Source organism: Tachyglossus aculeatus, chromosome 25 (assembly GCF_015852505.1).
Source record: "Tachyglossus aculeatus isolate mTacAcu1 chromosome 25, mTacAcu1.pri, whole genome shotgun sequence".
NCBI classification, from domain to species: Eukaryota; Metazoa; Chordata; class Mammalia; order Monotremata; family Tachyglossidae; genus Tachyglossus; species Tachyglossus aculeatus.
The window spans coordinates 22,884,958-22,904,552 of NC_052090.1; the positions used below are offsets into that span (position 1 = coordinate 22,884,958).

At 44.6% G+C, this 19,595-nt stretch overlaps 1 protein-coding gene across 1 annotated transcript in view; it reads right to left on the minus strand.

The window, feature by feature from the left end:
- CPA6 (carboxypeptidase A6) overlaps window positions 1-14,278 on the minus strand; it is a 141,282-nt gene extending 127,004 nt beyond the window's left edge. The window contains exon 1 of the mRNA XM_038766731.1: window positions 14,163-14,278. Within this exon, the coding sequence (XP_038622659.1) occupies window positions 14,163-14,278 (116 nt within the window). The remainder of the gene's footprint in view (window positions 1-14,162) is intronic.
- Window positions 14,279-19,595: the final 5,317 nt, after the last annotated feature.

Genomic DNA, 19,595 nt, shown 5'->3' on the forward strand with positions numbered 1-19,595 from the left:
ATATAAAGACAGTCCCTACCCAACAGTGGGCTCACAGTCTAAAAGGGGGAGACAAAACCAACATACTAACAAAATAACAAAATATACTAACAAAACAAAACATACTTACAAAATAACAAAATAAAATAAATAGAATAGATATGTAGAATAGTCCACAGAATATGGTCAGGACTGGGGATTCCACACTGGCCTTTTCAGCCACAAATAAATTAATTTCACCTCTAGTGGGGTCTTCTTCTCGCATGAAGGGAAATACTATACATTTCTGAAGAAATGATGCGCAGCCTTTTTCATACACTAAGAATTTTCTTGACAGGTCTTGTGAACATCGCATATGTTATCAGTGTGGTCCTCAGAAATTTACTAACCCCAGTTAAATGGCTCTGCAGCCCAAACCACTGCCACGCTTGCTGCGGTAACACTGGCTATCCTGCATCCACTTCACGAACACAGCAACCAAACCTCCAAACCAACTTTGCCATTCTGGGGACAAAGAAACGGTTTCAGTGAGATTTTTATCTGTGTTTGTATGAGTTTTCATAACATACCTGCCTTGCAGCTCTCTCTAGACCGTAAGTTTGTTGTGGGCAGGGAAGGTGTCCATTATATTATACTCTCCTAAGCGCTTTATTCAGTGTTCTGCATGCAGTAAGTGCTCGATAAATACAACTGATTGACTGTGTCTCTTCATTCCTCAAGAACCTCCAGTGGTTGCCCATCTACCCCTGCATTAAACAGAAACTCCTTATCATCGGGTTTGAAGCACTCCATCACCTGGTCCCCTCCCTCCTTACCTTGCTACTCTCCTATTAATTACAACCCGTCCCATACACTTTACTCCTCTAATGCCAACCTACTTACTGTACCCTAAAATCTCATTTACCTCTCCAATGACCTCTCATCCACATCCTGCCTCCGGCCTGGAATGCCCTCCCCTTTCAAACCTGACAGACAATTCCTCTCCCCACCTTCGAAGTCTTATTGAAGGCACATTTCCTCAAAAAGTCCTTCCCAGACTAAGCCATTTCCTCTTTTCCCACTCCCTTTGGCATCATTCCGACTTGCTCCCTTTATTCATCATCCTGCCCCAGCCCCACAACACCTACAGACATCTCTGTAATTCATTCATTTATATTAATATCTGTCTCCCCCTTTACACTGTAAGCTTGTTGTGGGCAGGGAATGTATCTGTTTTATTGTTGTGTTGTACTCTCCCATGCCCAGCCCACAGTAAACAATCTATAAATACAATTAATTTTTTTTAATGATATTTAAGTGATTATTATGTGTCAGGCACTCTTCTAAGCACTGGGGTAGATACAAGATAATCAGGTTGGACACAGTCCGTGTCCTACATGGGGCTCACAGCCTTAAGCCCCATTTTATAGATGAGGTAACTCAGGCACAGAGAGGTTAAGAGACTTGCCCAAGGTCACACAGACGAGAAGTAGCAAAGCCAGTATTAGAACCAAGGTCCTTCTGACACCAAGGTCCATACTCTATTAGGCCATAATGGCTGTAATTTCTTACAATAGTACTACCTGTAATTTATTTTGGTTTCTGTCTTTCCCATTAGACTGAAAGCTCTCTGAGTGCAGGAATCACGTTGAACCAACTCAATTGTATCCACCGTTGCTCTTACGGTACTCTGAGCAGATTTATGGCTCGGTAAATACTGAAGTGTGTGGGCTGGGGTGGAGTAGAAGATATGGGTTGTTCCTCATCCTTTTTCCTTAGGCCAGGCTTGTGGCAAGGAAAGAGTTAGCATGACAACCAGAAATACACCTACCTCTCCCCTCTTCCCAACTCATTGTCTTCCCCATCTGATGACTTGGCTAATGAAGTTCTTAAACAGCAAGACCAGTAAATCTCTAGAATTTCAGACATTATCAATGCTCTTTATTGAGCCATGTACTAGTTGCACAGCACTGTACTAAGTGCTTGGGAGAGTACGCTACAACAGAACTGGCAGACACACTTCCTGCCCAGAACAAGTTTAAGGTCTAAATATAGTGATCTATATATACATGATTTATAATAATAATAATAATAATAATAATAATGGCATGTTAGGCGCTTATTATGTGCCAAGCACTGTTCTAAGAACTGAATATAATCTAAAGATCTAAACAAAAGTGCTGTGGGGTTGAAGGTGGGGCAACTATCAAATGCCCAGAGGTCACATCCACAGATTAACGCTGGACAAGGAGAAACTGGCATGAGGGTGGGGGAATCAATCAATCAATCAATCAATCATATTTATTGAGCGCTTACTATGTGTAGAGCACTGTACTAAGCACTTGGGAAGTACAAGCTGGTAACATATAGAAACAGTCCCTACCCAACAGTGGGCTCACAGTCTAAAAGGGGGAGACAGAACAAAACCAAACATATTAACAAAATAAAATAGAATAGATATGTACAAGTAAAATAAATAGAGTAATAAACTTTCACACCCACAGGTGTCAGCATGAGGAATTCTTTTCACATTCCTCTTTTATAGCCAATAAAGGGCAGACAAAAGGTTTGTGTTCTTCTCTGCTCTGTCATTTGTCAAATTTTTGTGGACCAAATCATCCAAAGGAGTCATCACTCTATTTACCTTAACTGGATGAGATCAAGGTACAACTGAGAAGGTTGGCCGTAGAGGAGCAAAGGGAGTGTGCTGCATTGTAGAATCAATCAATCAATCGTATTTATTGAGCGCTTACTATGTGCAGAGCACTGTAGAAGGAAATCAGCAAGGAAAGATAGGTGGGGGCAAGGTAATTGAGTTCTTTAAAGCCAATGGTAAGGACTTTCTGTTTGATGCTAATCACTGGCAAGAAGATGGATAGCATGGGGGTTAATAAGGTTCACTCATTCATTCATTGAATCATAATTATTGAGCGCTTACTGTGTGCAGAGCACTGTACTAAGTGCTTGGGAAGTCCAGGTTGGCAACATATAGAGACGGTCCCTATCCAACAACGGGCTCACAGTCTAGGAGGGGGAGACAGATGACAAAACAAAACATATGAACCAAATAAAATAAATAGAATGGTAAATATGTACAAGTATATTGTACAAATATGTACAATAAATACTACTGAATGACAGCTATCTTACTCGGGGCTGGATTACAGCGGTGGCTCCGTTGCGTTAGGAAGGTCTCTCCCCCTTCTAGACTGTGAGCCCACTGTTGGGTAGGGACTGTCTCTATATGTTGCCAACTTGTACTTCCCAAGAGCTTAGTACAGTGCTCTGCACACAGTAAGCACTCAATAAATACGATTGATTGATTGATTGAAGGTAAGGAAGCCCCGCTGGAGCCCGCTATTGGGTAGGGACCGTCTCTAGATGTTGCCAACTTGTGCTTCCCAAGCGCTTAATCCAGTGCTCTGCACACAGTAAGCGCTCAATAAATACAACTGAACGAATGAAAGTGCCACCGCTCAGGCTGCCAGGGTCACCTTCCTCCTCAATCAATCAATCAATCAATCAATCGTATTTATTGAGCACTTACTGTGTGCAGAGCACTGTACTAAGTGCTTGGGAAGTACAAGTTGGCAACATATAGAGATAGTCCCTACCCAACAGTGGGCTCACAGTCTAAAAGGGGGAGACAGAGAACAAAACCAAACATACTAACAAAATAAAATAAATAGGATAGATATGTACAAGTAAAATAGAGTAATAAATATGTACAAACATATATACATATATACAGGTGCTGTGGGGAGGTAAGATGAGGGGGATGGAGAGGGGAACAAGGGGGAGAGGAAGGAAGGGGCTCAGTCTGGGAAGGCCTCCTGGAGGAGGTGAGCTCTCAGTAGGGCCTTGAAGGGAGGAAGAGAGCTAGCTCGCTCAATCAATCAATCATATTTATTGAGCGCTTACTGTGTGCAGAGCACTATACTAAGCGCTTGGGAAGTACAAGTTGGCAACGTATAGAGACAGTCCCTACCCAACAGTGGGCTCACAGTCTAAAAGGGGGAGACAGAGAACAAAACCAAGCATACTAACAAAATAAAATAAATAGAATAGATATGTACAAGTAAAATAAATAAATAAATAGAGTAATAAATATGTACAAACATATATACATATATACAGGTGCTGTGGGGAGGTAAGATGAGGGGGATGGAGAGGGAGATGAGGGGGAGGGGAAGGAAGGGGCTCAGTGTGGGAAGGCCTCCTGGAGGAGGTGAGCTCTCAGTAGGGCCTTGAAGGGAGGAAGAGCGCTAGCTTGCTCAATCAATCAATCAATCAATCGTATTTATTGAGCGCTTACTGTGTGCAGAGCACTGTACTAAGCGCTTGGGAAGTACAAATTGGCAACATATAGAGACGGTCCCTACCCAACAGTGGGCTCACAGTCTAAAGAGCTCCTCCTCTTCAATCAATCAATTGTATTTATTGGCAACATAACAACATATAACATAACATATAACAACATAATAATTACTCAATAACTCCATAACTGCCAACTCTTCTCCTACCAGGCCCCGCCGCCACCATGGGCTTCGCCTCACACGTTCTCCCCCAGGCAGGCGGGCCTCCGGGCACGTGTGCGCATGCGCTCACCTTAGTGAGCCCATCTGCCGGCAGGGGGCGCCACCCAAGCCGGCGCTAAACTGGCGGGTTCCCGGATGGACCGACGGTGACCCCCGAACGGCGTCGAGGAGGGGCGCGCGCGCGTGCCGGCTGCGCATGCGCATTTCAGCCCCGGGCTCCGCTCTCGGGAGCGCGCACGCACGCCAGGGGGCAAAGCGTAAAGGGGGAGTGTGGTCAAGCAGCTTCTCACAGCTGCTCCCTAGGCCAGGCTAGGGAGGAAGGGAAACCCCACTGCATAAATATTGATTTATTTTACTTGTACATATCCATTCTATTTATTTTATTTTGTTAGTATGTTTGGTTTTGTTCTCAGACTGAGCCCCTTCCTTCCTCTCCATCCCCCCCATCTTACCTCCTTCCCTTCCCCACAGCACCTGTATATATGTATATATGTTTGTACATATTTATTACTCTATTTATTCATTTATTTTACTTGTACATATCCATTCTATTTATTTTATTTTGTTAGTATGTTTGGTTTTGTTCTCAGACTGAGCCCCTTCCTTCCTCTCCATCCCCCTATCTTACTTCCTTCCCTTCCCCCAGCACCTGTATATATGGATATATGTTTGTACATATTTATTACTCTATTTATTTATTTATTTATTTATTTTACTTGTACATATCTATTCTATTTATTTTATTTTGTTAGTATGTTTGGTTTTGTTCTCAGACTGAGCCCCTTCCTTCCTCTCCCCCTCATCCCCCTCTCCATCCCCCCATCTTACCTCCTTCCCTTCCCCACAGCACCTGTATATATGTTTGTACATGTTTATTACTCTATTTATTTTACTTGTACATATCTATTCTATTTATTTTATTTTGTTAGTATGTTTGGTTTGGTTCTCCGTCTCCCCATTTTAGACTGTGAGCCCACTGTTGGGTAGGGACTGTCTCTATATGTTGCCAATTTGTACTTCCCAAGCGCTTAGTACAGTGCTCTGCACATAGTAAGCGCTCAATAAATACGATTGATGATGATGATGGTTTGGTTCTCCGTCTCCCCCTTTTAGACTGTGAGCCCACTGTTGGGTAGGGACTGTCTCTAGATGTTGCCAACTTGTACTTCCCAAGCGCTTAGTCCAGTGCTCTGCACACAGTAAGCGCTCAATAAATACGACTGATTGATTGATAGCACAGCCCCGTGGCGTTTCTTATCTAAAAAAGGAAAGGATCCCTCAAAACAACGAGCTTTTCTGAGAGTCAGAGGTCGTGGGTTCTAATCCCAGGTCTGCCGCTTGTCAGCTGGGTGACTTTGGGCAAGTCACTTCTCTGGGCTGCAGTTACCTCATCTGTAAAATGAGGATTAATAATCAATCAATCAATCGTATTTGAGTGCTTACTGTGTGCAGAGCACTGTACTAAGCGCTGGGAAGTACAAGTTGGCAACATATAGAGACAGTCCCTACCCAACAATGGGCTCACAGTCTAAAAAAATAATAATAATAACAATAATGATGCCTTCTCCAGGAGGCCTTCCCAGACTGAGCCCCCTCCTTCCTCTCCCCCTGCCTTACCTCCTTCCCCTCCCCACAGCACCTGTATATAGGTATATGTTTGTATGCATTTATTACTCTATTTATTTTCCCCTCCCCATCCCCCCACCTTACCTCCTTCCCCTCCCCACAGCACCTGTATATATGTTTGTACGCATTTATTACTCTATTTATTTTATTTGTACATATTTAGTCTATTTATTTTATTTTGTTAATATGTTTGGTTTTGTTCTCCGTCTCCCCCTTCTAGACTGGGAGCCCACTGTCGGGTAGGGACCGTCTCTATATGTTGCCAACTTGTACTTCCCAAGCACTTAGTACAGTGCTCTGCACACAGTAAGCGGTCAATAAATATGATTGAATGAATGAATTTATTCTATTTATTTTATTTTGTTAATATGTTTGGTTTTGTCCCCTGTCTCCCCCTTCTAGACTGTGAGCCCACTGTTGGGTAAGGACTGTCTCTATATGTTGCCAACTTGTACTTCCCAAGCGCTTAGTACAGTGCTCTGCACACAGCACTCAATAAATACGATGGAGTGAATGAATGAATCCCCCTGCCTCACCTCCTTCCCCTCCCCACAGCACCTGTATATATGTATATATGTTTGTATGCATTTATTACTCTATTTATTTTATTTGTACATATTTATTCTATTTATTTTCCTTTGTTAATATGTTTGGTTTTGCTCCCTGTCTCCCCCTTCTGGACTGTGAGCCCACTGTTGGGTAGGGACCGTCTCTATATGTTGCCAATTTGTACTTCCCAAGCGTTTAGTACAGTGCTCTGCACACAGTAAGCGCTCAATAAATATGATTGAATGAATGATGGCATTTATTAAGCACTTACTATGTGTAAAGCACTGTTTTAAGCGCTGGGGAGGTTACAAGGTGATCAGGTTGTCCCACGGGGTGCTCACAGTCTTAATCCCCATTTTATAGATGAGGTAACTGGGGCACAGAGAAGTTACGTGACTTGCCCAGAGTCACAGAGCTGACAAGTGGCGGAGCTAGGATTAGAACCCAAGACTTCTGACTCCAAAACCCATGTTCTTTCCTCTAAGCCGCACAACGTTTAATGCGAATGTTTGTCTCCCGCTCTGGAGTGTGAGCTCTTTACGGGCAGGAATGTGTCTGTTATATTCTACTCCCCCAAGAGTTTGGTACAGTGCTTTGCACACAGTAAGCGCTCAATAAATATGATTGAATGAATGAGTGAATGAACTTCCCCTGTGCCTCAGCTTCTTCATCTGTAAAATGGGGACTAAAAATTTGTTTTGTTCTGTGTCTCCCCCTTTTAGACTGTGAGCCCACTGTTGGGTAGGGACTGTCTCTATATGTTGCCAAGTTGTACTTCCCAAGCGCTTAGTACAGTGCTCTGCACACGGTAAGTGCTCAATAAATATGATTGATAGAGAAGCAGCGTGGCTCAGCGGAAGGAGCCCGGGCTTTGGAGTCAGAGGTCATGAGTTCGAATCCCCGCTCCACCACAAGTCTGCTGCGTGACCTTGGGCAAGTCACTTAACTTCTCTGGGCCTCAGTTACCTCATCTGTAAAAATGGGGATTAGGACTGTGAGCCCCCCACGGGACAACTTGATCACATTGTATCCCCCCCCAGCGCTTAGAGAACAGTGCTTTGCACATAGTAAGCGCTTAACAAATGCCATCATCATCATCATTGTGAAGTACACCTGGGATAAGGACTTGGCCCGCAGAAAGCGCTTCACAAATATCATCATCATCAATCGTATTTATTGAGCGCTTACTATGTGCAGAGCACTGTACTAAGCGCTTGGGAAGTACAAATTGGCAACATATAGAGACAGTCCCTACCCAACAGTGGGCTCACAGTCTAAAAGGGGGAGACAGAGAACAAAACCAAACATACTAACAAAATAAAATAAATAGGATAGATATGTACAAGTAAAATAAATAAATAAATAAATAGAGTAATAAATATGTACAAACATATATACATATATACAGGTGCTGTGGGGAAGGGAAGGAGGTAAGATGCGGGGGATGGAGAGGGGGATGAGGGGGAAAGGAAATATCACAGTTATTACTACTGGGAGAGTCAAAATAGAAGAAGACACAATCCCCGCACATAAAGAGCTTAAAATCTTGCAGTGGGGACGGACAAAATCGTGATCAGACAAGGAGGAAAATGTGCTCAAATAATACAGTATACAGAGTGGCGCGAACAAAAGTGCTGACATGATAGTCGGGAGGATGGGACCCAGAGAGAAGGAAAGTTCATCAAGGAGTCTCCTGGAGAAGATGGAATTACAGAAGGGTATGGGAGATGCAGAGAGCTATAGTCTGGCAGATCATCATCATCATCAATCATATTTATTGAGCACTTACTATGTGCAGAGCACTGTACTAAGCGCTTTGGGAAGTGCAAATTGGCAACATATAGAGACGGTCCCTACCCAACAGTGGGCAGATTTAATTGGAGAGGCACTACTACAAGCACCTTGGCCTATTGGAAAGACCCTGCGCCTGGGTGATGGAGGACCTGGGTTCTAATCCTGGTTCTGCCACTTGTCTCCTGAGTGGCTTAACTTCTCTGTGCCTCAATTTCATCACCTGTAAAATGGGGATTAAATGCCTGTCCTCCCTCCCCATTAGGTGGTGAGTCCTCTCTGGGACAGGGCCTGTATCTGACCTGATTATCTTGTATATACCCCAGCACTTAGAACAGTGCTTGGCAAAACCTTGGCCTAGTGGATAGAGCACAGGTGTGGGAGTTAGAAGGACCTGGGTTCTAATCCAGACTCTGCCACCTGTCTGCCATGTGACCTTGGGCAAATCACTTCACTTGTCTGTGGCTTAGTTACCTCGTCTGTAAAATAATAATAATAATAATAATAATTGGCTTTTGTTAAGCGCTTACTATGTGCAAAGCACTGTTCTAAGCGCTGGGAAGGATACAGGGTGATCAGGTTGTCCCATGTGGGGCTCACAGTCTTAATCCCCATTTTCCAGATGAGGTAACTGAGGCCCAGAGATGTTAAGTGACTTGTCCAAGATCACACAGCAGACATATGGTGGAGTCGGGATTCGAACCCATGACCCCTGACTCCAAAGCCCGTGCTCTTTCCACTGAGCCACGCTGCTTCTCTACCTCGTCTGTAAAATGAGGATTAAGACTGTGAGCCGCATGTAGGAAATGGACTGTATCCAATCTGATTAGCTTCTATTTACCCCAACGCTTACTACAGTCCCTGGCACATAGTAAGTGCTTAACGAATACCACTAAAAATGCCATTATTGTTATGATTATTATCCCAGGCAGGAGGAAGTATGTGAGCTAATGGTGAGAGTGGAAAGAGCCCAGGCTTTGGAGTCAGAGGTCATGGGTTCAAATCCCGGCTCTGCCAATTGTCAGCTGGGTGACTTTGGGCAAGTCACTTCACTTCTCTGTGCCTCAGTTACCTCATCTGTAAAATGGGGATTAAGACTGTGAGCCCCCTGAGGGACAACCTGATCACCTTGTAACTTCCCCAGCGCTTAGAACAGTGCTTTGCACATAGTAAGCGCTTAATAAATGCCATCAAAAAAAAAAAGTCAAGAACGAGGCACAGTGAGAAGGGTGAGTTTGGGACAAGTTGCCTCTAAAAGTGAGTACATACCATCTCTTTTAGCACCAGTCATATTTATTGAGTTCCTTCTGTGTGCAGAGCAATGTACTAAGTGCTTGGGAGAGAACCATATAACAGATTTGGAAGACACGTTCCCTGCCCTCAAGAAGGTTACCACCTACAGATTAATCTATTAACATGGTCTGAGCACGGGCCTGAGAGTCGGAAGGACCTGGGTTCTAACCCCGGCTGCACCACTTGTCTGCTGTGTGACCTTGGGCAAGTCACTTCACTTCTCTGAGCCTCAGTTACCTCATCTGTAAAATGGGAATTGAGCCCGTGAACCCCATGTGGGACCGGGACTGTGTCTAACCTTATTTGCTTGTAATAATAATAATAATAATAATGTTGGTATTTGTTACTATGTGCCAAGCACTGAGGTAGATACAAGGAAATCAGGTTGTCCCACGTGGGGCTCACAGTCTTCATCCCCATTTTACAGATGAAGTAACAGGCACAGAGAAGTTAAGTGACTTGCCCAAGGTCACACAGCTGACAAGTGGCGGAGCCGGAATTAGAACCCACAACCTCTGACTCCCAAGCTTGTGCTTTTTCCACTAAGCCACAATGCTTGTATCCACCCCAGTGCTTAGAACAGTACCTGGCACATCATCATCATCATCATCATCAATCGTATTTATTGAGCGCTTACTATGTGCAGAGCACTGTACTAAGCGCTTGGGAAGTACAAATTACTTGGTAAGTGCTTAACCAATACCATCATTATTATTATTATTAATAGAACAATAACATTATTAATATTATATTAATATTAATATTATATTAAAATCAATATTATTAATAGAACAGTTACAAGAAGGCTCTTTTAGAAAACCTCCCCCTTCATTTCTCTAGGGTTAAAGGACTTCGTGCACTACACCTAGTAGGCCCTCGGTAAATCTATTATTGCTCTCCTGCTGCCATTGAGCATTATATAGTTTTCACCCCATTAACAGAAGGATGGCTCCCATCAACAAATCATCGCTATTTACTGAGCACTTACTGTGTACTGAACACTATAATTAGCGCAGAGTTGGTAGATATGTTCCCTGCTCACAAGGAGTTTCCAGTCTAGAAAAAAAAAATTAAACCCTCTTCTTTCTTTCCTAAGTGTTATCAGTCAAGCCCCTATCTCTCCCCTTATGGTTGGGAAAGAGATAGATGTAAAGAGTCAGGTTAGAATTATGTATTTATACCGATGAGGATGTGTTACAACACAAGATCCTTCAACATATAGCGCTTGGTGGGTATTATAAAGCAACTCAATCAACATATAGCACTTGGTGGGTATTATAAAGCAACTCAATCTAAACTCTGACGTTCTCCCATTTTCACTATTGAAGTTCATACTTCATCCTTATTGGACTCCTTGCCTCACCTCTCATCTTCAAATCGATGCTGTTCCCAAATTAATTTCCCTTGTCAGCACTACAATCTGCTTCTCATTCCTCAAGCACCTCTACAGGCCTCTTATTGAATTCTTTATGAACTTTAGTTGCTTCTCTCAATCCGTATTGTAGTACTGTCCCATTCTTCTCACATCACTCGATTCTAACTTCAGCGTCTTTTGGGACCCCGTGTACGATTCCTTGCTGCTTTCTATTCAGAGGAGCCCAATTTAGCTTTATTTCTGAAAAAAGTCATGGGTTTTCCTTTCTCCTGACCCTTCGACGAGGCTCCCCGCTGCATGTCCAAGCGGCTAAATTCTCAAGGGATGGTCACGTTTAAATAGATCCAGTGAATAAAGATAAGGCCCAGGATCTCTCATCACCGTGGCACCCAATGCACTGGTCCCCAACGTTATTTTTCTAAAAAAAGATTGGTTTTGAAGATATACAAGTGTAAGCAAAAATGAATTCCGAGCAGTTCCCCTGCCGATCCCTTCCATCAGATGTTAGTCCCGCTAAAATGAGCTGAATTTTCACAGTGCAGGTTAGATGATAAAAAACACGTCGTTCTCAAAAGGCCACCTATCAGTCCCGGACAAAGAAGTGCAAAAGCTCGCAATGAATAAAGTGTTTAGATCGATACCATTTCAGGCAGGAGGGGCCCTCGAGCTTTTGATTTTTCTCATTTTCCAACCAGCTCTCTCCTTTTACCGTGAGAGGCGGACAGGACCTTCCCTTTTCCAGCCTGGCTTGGTCTGCTTCACATTTCATTTTTTCAAGAGCCTTTAGGCACTGGGTTATTTATTTGTTGGAGCACGAATTATGATGTAGCAGCCAAAGAGAAAACTGCAATCATTACATTCCAACCCTCCCCGGGTCCCAGCATTGCTTTCGTTAAAGGGTTTTCTGTGTTTTGACGTTGGAAAGAGTGAGACTTAGATCCCGTCCCCTTTGCACTGACGGAACAAGACAGGGACTGGTTGCAGATTCACACTTGCTAACCTGATGCAGGAACTCTAGCTTGGAATATAGAGGGAAAAATGAGTCTGTGCAGGACTAAATGAGCAAATGTGATAGGGGCTAAAAGTTCTCTCCCCCTCGCAAACGGTGGCATGTGTACTGAGTCATTCTCTCCCAAGCGCCTAGGACAGTGCTCAGAACAGAGTAAGCACTCAAATACCGATGATCGATCGATGTGGGCTTAGTAGACTCAGACACAGTGGATCTCATCGCCGGGTACAGTCCTCTTCCTTTATCCACAGAACTTAGTACAGTGCTCTGTACCGAGTAAGCGCTCAATAAATGTGATGGAATACAGCTATGGCTAGAATAAACTTCCTTCCAACCTTGTGGAGGGCATGGCAGAAGGCGAAGGAAGAGTCGTTTAGATGAGCTGGGCAGAGGGGGTGCCCTGGTTTATTTTCCGAGGTTGCCGGCTGGAATAATGATGTTGCCGACAACCTCTCCCTGATGTGAAAACCAGCACTCTCGGCATCAGAACAGCCATCGTAAGCTCCAGCCTCTTTGGCTACATCTGGGGACTCGGAGGTGAGAGGTTCTGGACCACGTTACCGAGTCCCCCGGATCCATCCACCCCTAGAGCCTCCAAAATGTTTGGAGACGTCGCTCGGGGGAAGTACGGTGTTCAGGGGACTTCCAGGTGCCTCTTTGGGATGCTTGAAGGGAGCACCAGAAGTTGTATCCTATTTGCTGGGCTGTTACCCTTGCAATGTTGGATGGAGGAATTATACTTCTCACTGGGAATAATTGGCATTTTAATCAATCAATCAATCATATTTATCGAGCGCTTACTGTGTGCAGAGCACTGTACTAAGTGCTTGGGAAGTACAAGTTGGCAGCATATACAGTCCCTACCCAACAGTGGGCTCACAGTCTAAAAGGGAATAGATATGTACAAGTAAAGTAAATAGAGTAATAAATATGTACAAAGAAGTGACTGGGCCAAAGTCACACAGCTGCCAAGTGGCGGAGCCGGGATTTGAACCCACGGCCTCTGCCTCCAAAGGCGGGGCTTTTCCCACTGAGCCACGCTGCTTCACGCAGCTTAGAAATTGCACGTCTCATCTGGATATTGTGGAAGTGATATTGTGCATCTACTGATACCCGTTCCAAAATTATTTGAGCCTTTTAAGAGGTACAGAGGCAAAGATAAAAAGGAGACATCTAGGAGCTTCAAGAAAAGTCTGGTGGGTCAACCCAGGCAAGGCTCAAAAATGTCCTGGATGCCATCGCAGGGCACACAGGTCAAGGAATAGACATCTCCGCCCTGGACCCTTTCCCCAGCCTGTGCTTGCAAGCAAAGCCGCCCAAATCTCATTTCCACTTAGTGGAGTACACCAAACCACAGTCCTCACCCTAAATGGAAATCCCAACGGCTCTGCCTTCTTCGATTTCTATTTCTGACAAACGGCCCTCTGATCTTACAGCCTTCCGGTGACCGTAGCCGGTCGCGTTACTTTGAGCCTGACCCTTTATGGAAGTTTGAAAATTCTTGTCATTAGCTAATTGGCACGCCTGCAGGTTCTAAAGGAAATTCTCCCGGTTTCTTACCTTACCTAGTTTCTTCCCTCTGGTGGGGTAATTTCTAAACACATACTGACTTGTTCCACACATCTAAGGAAAGTTATATTTGTGTTACAGTCCACGGGGAGGTAGGGAATTCTCCGACAGACCATCCCACCAGACAGGTTCAGTGTAACCCCAGCCAATTTCCGATCCAGTTCAAGCAGAATCGCAGCCTAAGTCAGGTTGAAAACTCCCAAGTGGGAAATGCCATCGTGAAAAGGTAACCTGTTTCCTAGCTCTGGGGTGGAGCAAATATTGTACTCTCCCAAGCACTTAGTACAGTGCTTTGCGCACAGTAAGTGCTCAATAAATGCGACTGAATGAATGACAGAGGTGGTCTTTTTCATTTCGTACGCTCTTTCCACTGAAGGAGAACCCAAATCAGCAGAGTGTGCAGGGACAACAAGCGCTTCGGATAGGAACCGCAGGAGGAACAAAAGCCACTTACCCAGCATAGCGGTTGTTGTAAAGGTAGCTGTGCCCCAGCCGCAGAGCCTTCAGAAGGAGCAGACAAAGAGGCAGAAAAATAGCTGTCCGGTGAAGGGGCTTCAGAAGGAGTTGCATCGTGCCACAGACACCAGAGGGAAGGAAGAGTTCCCTCAGCACAATACCATTCAGAGGCTCCAGTCCCTGAAAGGGGAGGAAGGGAGGAGAGGTGACACACTGCTCAGCGGGGAAGGCTGGAAGCCAGCTGAGGCAGGGAAGTTGCTAGTCAGAAGTTTGGGTTTGGAAGGAGAAGCAGGAGGAACGGCAGCAGAGCAGAGCACAGCAGAGCAGCTGAGTTTGATCCCTAATCAGCCTCTCCCCAGTGAAGGCTGGGACCTCCCCTGCTGCTGACTCACAAGCAGGAGGCTGGCAGAGTGATTTCTCTGGGTAACCCCTCTCTGGTTGCTTGTTTGTTTTTCCTCATTTTAGGCCCCTAACTCCTCCACCAGACCTACTAACCTCATTTATTAACATCCTTCCTTTCCCACTTCCACTCTTGATCCGCCCGCTGTTATGTCCCGGGATGCGCTCGCTCCCAGGTTAATTTCTTCCTGTGGAAACTCCACGTAGCCTTCGGGCTCGGTTGGCCTAATGCCAAGCCCACCTCCCACCGTGGCTCCAACTCCAGGTAAACTCTCCCATCCCCTTCCTAGTTATCCTCTCATCGGTCAGGTTTGCTGCTGCTGGAGACTGGCGTCGACCCTAGGAGAATAAGGTGGGTAGTCACCCAATTCACTTGGAGGTAAATTTGAATGTGCTTCACTGCTTTCTGCTTCTAGATCCTGGGGTCTAAACTAGGGGAGTAACCTTGATGGTAATCCAAGTTACTTGTAGGCGAGTTCAAATCCTACCAATGGTCTAGACACTCATTAACTCAATTCTGGGCAGCCAGCACTGAATGATGAGTTTAGGACAGGTCAGCTGTGACCCACAGAGGAAGGGAATGAAGGCATTGTGGGATTCTCTCTGAAATGAAGAGTGGACACTCCTATGCAAGCACTTAGTACAGTGCTGTGCACATAGTAAGCGCTCAATAAATACGATTGATGATGATGCTGAGGGAAGGGTGCATTCCTAGCCTCGGCCACAGCTGAAAAGCCCTACCCCTCCTTGGTCTCTCCCCAGATGTTCCTATAATAAGCGTCTTCTCTGTCAGCTAGATACCCAGAAAGGCCACCTTAGGAGGCAGTGGCAGTGGTCTAGTGGGAAGGACACAGGAGTGGGAGTCGGAAGACGAGGGTTCTGATCCCAGCTCTGCCAGTGACTTGCTGTGTGGCCTTGGTGAAGTCATTTAACCTCTCTGTGCCTCAGTTTCCTTCTCTACAAAATTGGGATAAATTATCTTCTCTCCATACCTTTTAGATTTTGAACCCATATGGGATCGGGTCTGTGTCCAATCTGATAATAGGTACCTACTCCAACACTTAACACAGTGCTTGGAAAACAGGAAATGCTTAATAAAATCCATAATAATAACCTATTGTTATTCTCATGGATATGAAAAGGAACCCCTTGAGGATGCCTGTGGCTTTAAACTGACTACGGCTTTGTAGTAGTAAGAGTATTTAAGCAGTGTCTCTGTGCAGAGCACTGAACTAAGCGATATGGTCTGGACATTAATCTCTAAGATAATAGTGCTAGGATCTTGTCAGGTTAACCTAACACCCCTCCAACTATGTGTCCCCTAATAAGCGTAATAAGTGCAGAGTATCTGGTGAATATTAGTACCTAATACTGAAGTGCCAAAGACAGTAAATCAGTGTTTAAGCACCTGTGATCAAGAACCGCTTTCTATTTTTTTTAAAGGTATTTGTTACACACTTTTTCGTGTGTCAGGCACTGTATTGAGCACTAGGGTGGATACAAACTAATTAGTTTGAAGGTCAATTTACCTTGTATTGTCCTCTTCCAAACACTTAGTTCAGTGCTCTGCACACATAATTGCTCAGTAAATACCACTGATTGAATGGATTGGGGCTCACAGTCTTAATCCCCATTTTACCGAAGAGGTAAATGAGGCACAGAGAAGTCAAGTGACTTGCCCAAGGTCACATGAAAACAAGTGGTAGAGCTGGGACTAGAACCTAAATCTTCTGATTTCCAGGCCTGTGCTCAATCCACTAGGCCATGCTGTTTCTCCTTGCTCTCTGGTCTCTAGATTCAACAGCTAATAGCACCTGCCAGGGCAGAGACCGGTGAAGATGAAGAGGGGTAGGGAGGAAGGGAAAGCAGAATCCATAAGAATTTGAGTTTTTCCAAGGGGACTGAGAACCAAATCAGCTTGGAAATGGGAGTTCCTGGGTAAGAAGTGGCTTTTGCTTTCTCCTGCCACATGGCTGCTGGAGAATTCTGTTAATTGTATTTATTAAGCACTTTTGCCAATCTCTGTGCTAAGCACCAGATCAGCAGCTCACTGTTTCTGCCCTAGTTTAGTACAGTGCCTGGCAATTATTATTATTATTATTATTTAAATGCTGTAGTAAGCATTTAACAACTACAATAATTACTATTATCCTCTCCCTATAAAAATACAAGTTATCTATTTTTGAATTTACCCCAGAGCTTGGCACATAGAGGGTGATTAAATACCACAACAATTTAACTGAGGAAACTGAGATTTAGATACAAGTGACTTACCCAGGGTCGCAGAGCTGGAATTCGAACTTGAGTCTCCTGACTACAGTCCAATCCATCTCTGTTTCCACTAGGCAATACTGTCTGACCCCTGTCCAGGAAATCCTCAGGGTAGATGCTCAGATGGGGCCCACTCAAGGGGTGTGAAATAATGGAAAAAGAACTTTAAGGGAACAGTAAATGCTTTGTGCACGTTTAGCATTTAATCGTAGTAAAAGAAAAAAATTTTACACTGCCATGCTAATTTGGCCATTATGCTCTGGCTAAAGCTAGGGGGTCAGGGCTTCAAAGCAATTCTTTGAGAAGGAAATTGGTGTTGGGATTCTAGATTTCAGCAGGATCCAACCAGACCTGGATTCCTCCGCAGTGTCTTGCATTTGAACCCAAGACACCCCTCCCTGCCCCCAGATGCCCATTAAATTAGAGTAGATCAAAGAAGCAGTTCCCAAACAATAGGCATCATTCCTATACTCACTGCTTTGCTTTTCAGAGCACCAGGTTATCTGATCAAACTCCTCTCTGGAAGAGATAAGCTTCCCATAAAATGGCACTGATGAATGGAGGTTTAACAGTTTAACAAGTGCTAGAGGAGGGGGGAGATATATAGATGGATTTTGAGATAGCAGCCATTTTCGAAAATGGCACTTCTAGTGGGTTAATTATTCAACCAGCTAGGGTTTTAAAGAGGAGCACAGGAAGAAATCCCACCTATTGTTTATAGGGTATTCAGATTTCAGTGGAAAAGAAGACTTAATGGAAGAGCTATTAACAGGCTGAAATTTCAAAGGTTTTAAGGACAGGGATAAGAGTCCAGGGCTAAATCCTACCTTAAGTCTTGTCATAGGTTTGGAAGCTGGCCCTTGTGAGTTCAAAGATGACTCCTCGTTGGCAATATTATCCTATGTACTGGTAGGCAAAAAGACCGGGGTCTGATTACCCTTTCCTCTTGCTCTAGTGACATAAAGAGTGTCCTCAGCTGAGGGGCGGGGGCTGCATTTGCTGTTTCTCAATATCTGTTTTATTTCTTCTTTTTCTGGTTGTTCAGCTCACCAGTTAGAAGCAGCTTGGAAATTGTACTATTATCCACTCTCCTTAAATGTCCTGGCGCTGTTGTGTTGCATTGAGTATCACTTCAGTGCTGGTAAACTGACTGTAAGCTCTCTGTGGACTGGGAATGTGCCTGTTTATTGCTATACTGTACTCTCCCAAGTGCTTAGTGCAGTGCCCTGCACACAGCATAGTGGAGTCAGAAAGTCATGAGCTTGTGTGACCTCAGGCAGGCCACTTCATTTCTCTGTGCCTCAGTTACCTCAGTTGTAAAATGGGGATTAAGACTGTGAGCTCCATGAGGGACAGGGACTATGTCCAACCTGATTTGCTTGTGTCCACCCCAGTGCTTAGTACAGTGCCAGGCACATAGTAAGCACTTATTAAATTTAAAAAAATTATGGTATTTGTTATGATTGAATAAATGAAAGAATGAATGTTTTCCATGACTTTAGTGCTGTTGTACCAGTGGATAGGGATGGCTCACATGGGAGGCTGGTAAAACAGTGGGAGAAGTTGGTGTGAGTTTTAGTTCAGTTCTCAGCTGTAGTGGAGATTAAAAGTTCTCCTTCTTCAAAGGCCTTCAGTTTTATATACATCTTGATGTGTGTTGGTTAGTGCTCTCTCTCTCTCTCTCCAAGGATAGGCTCAACTCTTTGCATTGATTTCTATACATCTTTCTCCAGCAGTGTGATGGTGGACACTAAGAGAATTCTGTATCCCCAGTCTTTGGTGATTTTATAGCGCTTCACTATTGCAGGACTTCATGTCAGATTGGCATGTCAACATTCATTCATTCAATCGTATTTATTGAGCTCTTACTGTGTGCAGAGCACTGTACTAAGCACATGGGAAGTACAAGTTGGCAACATATAGAGACAGTTCCTACTCAACAATGGGCTCACAATCTAGAAAGGGGAGACAGACAACAAAACAACATATATTAACAAAATAAAATAAATAGAATAGTAAATATGTACAAGTAAAATAGAGTAATAAATCTGTACAAACATATATACAGGTGCTGTGGGGAGGAGAAGGAGGTAGGGCGGCGGGAATGAGGAGGGGGAGAGGAAGGAGGGAGCTCAGTCTGGGAAGGCCTCCTGGAGGAGGTGAGCTCTCAGTAGGGCTTTGAAGGGAGAAGAGAGCTAGCTTGGCGGATGTGTGGATGGAGGGCATTCTGGGTCAGGGGGAGGATGTGGGCTTGGGGTCGACGGTGGGACAGGCAAGAACAAGGCACAGTAAGGAGGTTAGCAGCAGAGGAGTGGAGGGTGCGGGCTGGGCTGTAGAAGGAAAGAAGGTAGGTGAAGTAGGAAGGGGCAAAGTGATGGACAGCCTTGAAGCCGAAGGTGAGGAGTTTTTGCCTGATGCGTAGGTTGATTGGTAGCCACTGGAGATTTCTGAGGAGGGGAGTAACATACCCAGAGCGTTTCTGCACCAAGACGATCTGGGCAGCAGCATGAAGTATGGATTGAAGTGGGGAGAGACAGGGGGATGGGAGATCAGAGAGGAGGCTGATGCAGTAATCCAGTCAGGATAGGATGAGAGATTGAACCAGCAGGGTAGCGGTTTGGAAGGAGAGGAAAGGGAGGATCTTGGCGATGTTGCAGAGGTGAAAGCGGCAGTTTTTGGTGACGGATTGGATGTGAGGGGTGAACAAGAGAGCAGAGTCAAGGACGACACCAAGGTTGCGGGCTTGTGAGATGGGAAGGAT